Source organism: Grammomys surdaster, unplaced genomic scaffold, assembly GCF_004785775.1.
Source record: "Grammomys surdaster isolate TR1022 unplaced genomic scaffold, NIH_TR_1.0 125750, whole genome shotgun sequence".
Classification (NCBI taxonomy): domain Eukaryota; kingdom Metazoa; phylum Chordata; class Mammalia; order Rodentia; family Muridae; genus Grammomys; species Grammomys surdaster.
In genome coordinates, this window is record NW_021620582.1 from 2794616 (window position 1) to 2803750 (window position 9135).

The 9135-nt window shown below is 41.4% G+C and overlaps 1 protein-coding gene across 1 annotated transcript in view; it reads left to right on the forward strand.

Moving 5' to 3' along the window:
* The window catches only part of Rnf212b (ring finger protein 212B), a 38866-nt gene extending 30915 nt beyond the window's left edge, over positions 1-7951 (forward strand). Inside the window, exons 12-15 of the mRNA XM_028788528.1 lie at positions 2481-2520; positions 3109-3203; positions 4365-4426; positions 7889-7951. Of these exons, the coding sequence (XP_028644361.1) occupies positions 2481-2520; positions 3109-3203; positions 4365-4426; positions 7889-7951 (260 nt within the window). The remainder of the gene's footprint in view (positions 1-2480; positions 2521-3108; positions 3204-4364; positions 4427-7888) is intronic.
* Positions 7952-9135: the final 1184 nt, after the last annotated feature.

Below are 9135 nucleotides of genomic sequence, written 5' to 3' on the forward strand. Positions count from 1 at the left end.
CCTCCCTCCCTCCCTCCCTCCCTCCCTCCCTCTCTCCCTCCCTCCCTCTGTCTGTCTGTCTCTCTCTCTCTCATGGGTTCTGTGGATCAGACCCAGGCATTCAGGCTCTCAGGTTTGTGTAACACAGTAAATATTTAAGGGATGAACATCTCACTAATCCATTTTTGGTGCTTTAGACATAATTTACTTTCCTTCTTTAAATGTATTTTAAAAGGATGATTAGTGTTGCGTGAAATAATAAAAACGAAGTAGGCTTCCCGTGCTGCTGCCCAGTGTGGTCCTGCCACCTCTCTCTCTAGCTCCCGCAGCAACCGGTCACAGTATTCCCAGCTCCGGTTTGCTTGTCTCTGGAGCCACTAGTTCCTTCACAGCCATAACTGCCCTGAGATCGGTGGTCCCACCTTCCAGTAACCCAGTAAAACAAAACTCTAGAAGTTATAGTTAACCAGTCAGCTTTGTATAACAATAAATTCTCAATTCACAAGATGCCCACACAATAATTTCAGAGCCAAATGATAATACAAGCTGCCCACCTAGACTAGACAAGTTATCCCAATTATTCTATTCCCTATATTAAAAACATATCTACCTGTGGCTATTTAAAATCACACTGGTTCTGATCATCCTGTTCATACACCTTCCATCCTGCTCTCCCCACTCTCCTGAGACACTCTGTCTTTGCAAATCTTAGCTTTGCCTCTCTTTTCCCTGTCCAATCACAGGCCTCCTGATGCACTAATATTTTAATGTAATTGGACAGGGAAAATCCTGATTATATCTTTGGAAATTTCAGTGCTGGATTACTTATTTTTTTCTTTATACATGCCATAGTCTTTTCTTTATATGTCACATAATTTGCATATTTTTGGCACTCAGTCATCTAATTGACAAATGTTGAGACCTTCCGTATGAATAGCCTCAGAGTTAGTTCAAGGTGAAAGCTTAGGCCTTTTCAACTGTCTCCTGCATTTGTGCACAGTCCTGGGCCTAGATCCTGGACATGTTAGGACATCTCAGAGTTTGCACACATCTTACTCCCCCAGTTTTCCTCTATGTCTTTCAGTCTGTTATTTGCCCCAGCTGACATCTTCTCAAGCAACCAAAGCAAGTGCCTATAATTGTTTTCAGCAGTACTCCTGGGGAAGAGGCTGGTGTGTGGTGAACTCTGACATAAAAAACCTGGTGACCTTTAGTCCTAAGTCATCAAACAGTCCTGTGTGAGATCTTTCAGAGAACCAAACAGTTCAAATAATGACAGTTGTCTAAAAATGCAGCTTTGAGGGCCTGGGAGATGGCTCAGTTTGTCAAGTTGGGCAGGCCCAAGCATGTACTTGGGTTTGATTCTCCAACACACATGTGAAGTCCAGGTACAGTTTATGTGTCAGCATTGGGGAGGTAGAGACAAGAGAATTTCATGGAGTGCTGATTGGCTGTCTAGATGAACAGAACTAATGAGCTCCCAATTCTGTAGAAGAGCCTGTCTCAAAAAATAAGGTACTGGGGCTGGAGAGGTGGCTTGGCGGTTAAGGGCTCATAGTGCCCTTGTTCCCAGCACCCATAGCAGCGGCTCACAACTGCCTACAACTCCAGCTCTGGGGATCCCATGACTTGGGCACATGTCCTCATATCCACATGTATACATAATTTAAAATAATTTTTTAAAGAATATAAGGTGCTGGCTAGGTGTAATGGCACATACCTTTAATCCGAGCACTTGGCGGGCAGAGTAGGTGGATCCCTGTGAACTCTGGATCAGCCAGGGCCACATAGTGAGACCTTGCTTTTAAAGGTGTACAGAGCAATAGAAGATCCCTGACATCAACCTCTGGCCTCCACATGTATGTGCATACACATGCACACCTATACCACACATACACAGAGATGGCAGCTTTGAAGAACTCCAACCCCAGTCCTTCCCTCTAGTGACTATCAAACCTGTTTTATACATGATTATGACCAGCTAGTTTTCAGAGCCACCATGAAATCAGAGGAGACATGAGTACAGTTGAAAGGTTATAGTGTTTGCTATAGGTGTATGAGTTCTACTCACATTCACTGTTGGGGTTGTTTTCGTTTTTCTTAATGTATATTCTCCAGACTGGCACCAGATCTCTATAATTTCAGGAGTCCTGAGAGGATATTCTGACTGCTTTTGCAAGCTTTCTCCTTGCCTTGGATGTTGGAGATCATCTCTGGAGCTCTGATTCACTCTCTTTTCACTCATGTCTCGCTTTCAGCTCTACTTTTCAGTACTATCTTAGAGAGAAAGCTGAAGCACAGCCACATTAATACACGCCCTCCAAACTCAAGAAAGTGAAAAGAGCACCTTTATGGGGTTCTGCCATGTGACTTACAAGCCTTTTCACATACCATTAGCCTTAACCCTAAAATATATGTGAAAATCTTTGGCCCCGTTTATGTTGCCCTAGCCCCTGAATCCCTTCTGAATTATCTCACTGGTTCATATTTATGCTTTCCAGAAACTCCTTCACCAGCTTCAACTCATAGCCTCTCTTACAGGTAAGTAACACTGCACTTCATTTTCTGCTTTGTTTTGGAGGCAGAGTCTCAAGTAGCACAGGCTGGTCTCAAATTTAATATGTAGCTGAGGCTGCCTTTGAACTCCTGATCCTCCTGCCTCTGCCTCCCAAGTTCTGAGATCACAGGTAAGCATAACCATGCCTAGTTGTCTTGTTTCCTTTTCTAGGAGTGTGTTCACAATGTTTCTGCCAGAACTCCTAGGGTTTCTTGCCCAATGGCCTATACTACTGGCATTCATAATCTGTACTTTATAGAGTAGTGCTATGTATAATATGCAATCAGATTATTTTCTTCTCAGTTGTAGGCAGGATTTTCTCTCTACTCTGACCTAAAGGCTTACTTTTTACATGCACTTTTACCTTTCTCTCTCCTTTCCTCTACTGTGTTTTCCTTGGTTATTGTTGGTTGGTTGATTAGTTTTTGAGACAAGTCTTGGTCTGTAATTCTATCTTGGAACTCAGCCTGGACTTGATTCAGCCCTCCTGTCTCTGCGGACCACCACCCCTGGGATTACAGTTGGGCTGGTGCAATTCTAGCTTTGCCGATGCTTTTATTCCCATTCCTTAGACCTTCATCTGCCTCCTCTGGACAGGGGGTTTCCTTTAGACCACTATTCAGTGGGGTTCCAGGCCACACGAGAGTCCTCACTCCCATCAATTCTGGTAAGTTAATGTTCTCAAGTTTTCTCTACAATGTGGAGAATGGTCTGAATTTTGCCTGACTAGTACAAACCTGTCACCAGTTTGAATCCTATTTTGTACAGATTGGTCTGTAGGATTAGGTTGGCTTCCCATCTCCACAAGCTAGACATCAAACCCAGGACCAAGGCCTTATTAAAAGTGTTTACTAACTACAAATTAGGTTTCCCGAGCCAGGTCTTGTTGTGCAGGTCAGATAGCTTTCAACCATCTATGAGGACCAGGTATACCTTGTGATCATCCTGTGTCTACTTCCCAAGTGTTTTAACTACAGGCATATACTACTAGGTCTGGCATTTTTTCTACATCTCATGTTGGGATTTGGTAAGAGGGCAGCAGTTAGAGGTTTTCTGCCAAGCCTGATGACATAGTTTGATCCCTAGGACTCACAGGTGTGAAAATTGTATAATGGAAGGAAAAGCAGCTTTTGAAAGTTGTCCTTGGACATCACATGTGTATATGGCATGTGAGCCCGCCCGCACACACACATAAATAAATAAATAATAAATGTTTAAAAAATAAGCTGTGGATTTTTAGTTCCCACACTGAACATGCTGAGTGTCTAGTTCCAAAGGTTGTAAAAACCAGTATGTTTTTAAAGTACCTCTCTCACCAGCCCTGTTGTCACCTTCAATGCTCACTCAAACATTTATCCTGCCTCTTTCAACTTATAATTAAACTTAAACCTCAGACTATTCTGTCCCCACACCATCCTATACAGCCACATTGCCATCATAAAAAATGAACAGACACTGTTACCCATTTCTCAAAGTGCTTAACTTTTTTTGAGACAAGGTTTCAAGTAGCCCAGCCTGGCCTGGAAATCTCATTGTAGCTGAGGCTAGTCTTCCAAGTGTGGGTTTGCAGGTATGTACCTTTTTTAAAACAGGGTCTTTGCATTTAGCTAAGGCTGGCTTTGAACTGTCAATTGCCAGGTTGGTCTCAAACTTATAATTCTTCTGCCTCTGCCTTATAGGTGTTGGAATTACAGGCAAACACCACTGTGCCAAGCTGTCTTTCCCTTTCCAAGTAGTATTCTTTGTTTCAGAGCTTCCTAGATACTACAGTCCACAGTAAAATGGCTGAGAAACTAAGTAAGTTCTTACAGTCTGTCCTACTCTTCAGGTCAGAGGGAAAGCAGAACCACACCAGAGAATCTTCCTGGTTTCCAACTTCCAGTCCTGCAGGTGAGATCTGACTAGTAACTTATCAGTGTATAGAACTCTGGAAGTCAGGCCTCCAAGCTAAAGGCTGAGACTGAGGGGGTAGAAGATAACCAGTGGAGAGTGACAGAAGGTATCACTGTGATAAGCAGTCCATCAGTTTTTCAGGATGGTTTCAGTTTCAATGATTCTCTCTTACTGTAAGATTAGTTTGCTCTGAGGTTTGTTTGTTTGTTTGTTTGTTTTGTTTTTTTTGGTTTGGGGTCATGATGTAATTTTGTTTGTTTAGTTTTTTAAGACAGGGTTTCTCTGTCTGGAACTCACTCTGTAGACCTGGCTGGCCTTGAACTCAGAGATCTTCCTGCCTCCTGAGTGCTGGGATCAAAGGCATCAGTCACCATGACCCAAGTAGTTTGGTGTTCTGTTTCTTAGTTCATAACGTTTTTGTTTTGTCTTGGGCACTGGGTACCTTGTGCATTGTAGGCTAGTACTCTCCTAGCTACCTGTCCTTAGACCTCTTTTATTTTAAGTCAAATCTTAGTGAGTTGCTCAGGCTGTCCATGGACTTAGCATTTTCTTGACTCAGTCTCCCACACAGCAGTGAGCAGAGACCAGCTCTGCCAATGAAGACTCCTTCTTAATGGAATGTATCTTTTGCACAAACTATGAAAAGTATTTGTCTCCAGAGGTGAATTTATGAGGCTAATCCTAATTCAAAGAGCAAAAAGAAAGGGTATAGTAGAAGTTTGTAAGGATATCCAGTAAGTGAAAAATTCACTCTTGCCTTTTAACTCCACTTTTGTGTCTTTGCAGTTTTTTGAGGTTATTTTCACTGAAAATGTCTCATGAACCAAGGGATAGCTCCTGGATAGTAAGACTGGGATATGTTTATTTCCATAATCTAAGATACCCCTTTTCAGCAAGAAATCAAATTTAGGTAGGGCCTGGTGGCAAAAGCTTGTAATTCATGATACTCAGAGACTTCAAGTAAAAAGAAACTTAAGTTCAAAGCCAGCCTGGGCTATAGTGTGAGTTTTATGCCTTAGTAAAATCCTGCCTGAAAAATGAAAATTAACCAGGTATGGTATAGGGTACCTATAATCCCAGGGTTTCAGAAGACGGATGATCACATGTTTGAGTCCATCTTGAGTTACACAGCAAATTCCAGCCAGGCTGGCTAAAGACCTTGTCTCAGGTAAAAGTACAGACAAACCAGGTCTATATAGGAATATAGATCAGCAGTAAGTATGCTTGTCTGGTGTCCACCAGGCCCTAGGTGATATCAATCCCTAAAACAATAAAAACAAATTAAGGTTTAATAATGAAACTCTTTGTATGTAAATTTAAGACAATTTTAAGTTTTTAAAAAAGGTCTAGGAATATAGCTTAGTTGGTTGGGTGCGTGCGCAGCCTGTGTTAAATCCTGGGTTCAATCCCCTACATTTCATAAATCTAGGTACTTGAACTCAGGAGAGGGACTAGAAGTTCAAAGGTATCCTTGCTTACATATGAAGTTCAAGGCCCATGTCTCAGTAGAGAGAAGACAGGAAGGGATGAGCGTTTTTGTTGCTGCTGCTGCTGCTGCTGTTTGCTTTTGTTTTAAGATATCAGGACCCCAGCGTAGGGACACGGACCTGTGATCCCAGCTTTTGGGAGGTAGAAGCAGGATGATTAGGAGCTCAAAGCCAGATTGAGATAACTAAAGCTGTCTCAAAACCAACAAAAGAAAAAGCTGGGATTTAAGCTGTAAGAAGTAGCACTGAAGAAACAGCATCCTCTCACAGAACCCCACAGATATAGAGATAGCCCTATAAGGAAATGCAGATCTGTAAGTATGTGGCCCCAAGTTGAATCTTGTTAAAAAAAGTTATTTCCATCTGGATATAGTGGTCATCCCAGCACTTGAGAGGTCAAGGTACAAGGATTAGGAGTCTTGACTACATATCAAGTTTTGAGGCTAATCTGAGCTATATAAAACCCTATCTCAAAAACAAAACAAAGCAAAACAAACAAACAAACAAACAAACAAAAAACCCTGCTTCTGTGTGACAGTTGAGGTATCTTGGTCTGTTGGGCACTATTAAAGACTTTTTTTTCCTGGGACAGGCTCTCACTTGTAACCCTGGCTTGGTCTAGAACTGTAGACTAGGCTGGCCTCAAACTCAAATCTGCCTGTCTCTGCTTCCTGAGTATGGGATTAAAGATGTGTACTATTCTCTGTAGTATTAAAAGAACTGTAGGTGTTGAGGATTTAGCTCAGTGGTAGAGTGCTTGCCTAGCAAGCGCAAGGCCCTGGGTTTGGTCCTCAGCTCTGGAAAAAAAAAAAGACAAAAAAAAAAAACCAAACAAACAAACCTGTAAACACGAGAAGTATTTCAGGTCTGATGACTCTGTATTTATAAACACAAATACACAAACACAAATAAGTACATACCCATATATGTGTAAATAAAAATTTTATGAAGTTAAATGGTATCTAGATTTTGTTTTAGTATAATTTACTAAAAAGAAGCAATAGAAAGAATAATAAATATTGGCCATGAGTTTTGTTGATATTGGATGATAGGTTCATTATTCTGGTCTATCCTTTAAAACAGTGGTTCCCAGCCTTTGTACCGCTGCAGCTGTTTAATACAGTTCCTCATGTGTGGTGACCCCAACCACAGACTGTGGTACTACTTCATAGCCATAACTCTGCTACTATTATGAATCATAATATAAATATCTGATATGCAGGATATCTGATATGTGACCCCTGTGAAAGGGTCATTTCAACATGTTTAGAACCATTGTTTTACTAAAACTGGAGGGATGACTCAACAGTTAAGAATACTTGTTGCTCTTCCAGGGGCCCTGGATTCGATTCCCAGGACCTACATGGTGGATCACAACCCTCTGTAACTCCAGTCCCAGGGATCTCCAGAGTCGTCATCTGAGCACAGAAGTACATGCAGCAAAACACCCATAAATATAAAACTTTTAAAATAAAACACTATAAAGTTAAAAATAGTTACTGTAAAGTGCCACCTCACTAGAGGTGTAAGATCTCTGCCTCCCTGGTAATTGTCTTTGGATACAATAGTCAATTGCTCCAAATCTTCCAAAAGTTTCTCAAATATTTTACATCATCATCATCCTAAAACACGGAAGCATACAGTTTCTTAAGTAACAACAGCCCTCATCACACAGGACGTATCAGATCTTAGTCTGGGTTGGGCATGCTGGCACCACCTTTAATCCTTGCCCTTTGGGAAACAGAAGCAGGCAGAGCTCTGTGAATTCAAGGCCAGCCTGGTCTACATAGCCAACAGGGACTGTGAGACCCTGTCTCAAACAAAATTTCTTCTAGTTAGGAAGTTATTCATCATACAATGAGGAAAACCATGGAGAAGCAACAGCAGATGATTTTGTTCAACAAAACTTTCTTGGTAGACCACCCTTACTAGCCTGTGTTGTCATAACATGCAAATCTGTTCTCTGCTGCAGACATTCTACCAACAGAGGCAGATGGGACTAGCCAGGAGAGACGGATGGAGCATCTCCAGATAGAAATTCCTCTTCCAGGTCTGATCTGTGCATGATGCTCAAGGCTGGACTGCAGTGTCCAGTACTGTTAGGGGAATGGGCACCTGCTGTTTCCTGGTTTCAGTCTGCAGCTTGTTCTCTTGGACTTTATCTTATGTGTCTTTCTAAAACATTTAAAAACTTTAAAAAATTATTTTGTGTGTGTCGTATGAGGGTATACTATTTGCATATGGGTGCCTGTGATGCAGGTACCCTCAGAGGCCAGCAGAGTGTGTATAATCCCCTAAATCCAGGGTTATAGGCAGCTTGTGGACTGACTGACATGGGTGCTGGGGAACCTGGTTTGGGCCTTCTTAAAGAGCACAAAGTGTACTAAACTGCTGAGCCATTTCTCCAGCCCCTTGAATTTTTATTAATTTATTTTGTGTATGTACTTGTGGAGGATTTGAGCACAACTTGTAGGAGTCAATTATTTCCAACAAAGTCAGTCCTGGGGATCCAACTCAAGTCATTGGACTTGGTAGCAAGTGCCTTTACTCTCTAAGCCATCTCAGTGGCTCTGTCTTACATTAACACACAAGAAAGCGACTGGTCTTACACAGGGCTTCAGGAAGATAATCATCTCTCCCCTCTATGTACGGCCTTTCATTTCCTAGTTTAAAACTAAAGTTGCAAAAACCCTTAGCCTCATGCTTTGGCATAGGGAGACTAGATACTATATTTACCCTGGTTCATTTCTGGATTTCACTGTTTAGCTCTGGACTTTGCTATCCTGTGGCCAATGTTAATAAACAACTGTTCCTGCCCTAATGTATTATACTTTTTACCTATTGTTCTACATCCAGCTGCTATAAAATGTTTTGATTTTCCTCTGCCCAAACAAAAGGTTGAATACATTTCCAGCTTTGATTTTGCTATTACAACAATAGGTAGATTTCCAGGTTAGTAAGGTATACAGACTAATAAAGAGGAAAATATCATTAAAAATATATTCCTTTATGGCTAGTGCAACTCTTGCTAAAACAGTTTCTAGAACAGTGGGATGAGCAAGTGAAGTTACAACCTGCTGTCACTGCTGAAGGACCAATAAATCTTGTCATCTGACAGCTGGAAACCATGTGTATGTCAACAGATGCTGAATTACTCTTCTAGTTTTCTATTTTTATTTACTGCAGTATGTCTGGACTGACTCTTTTTTAAAAATAAAA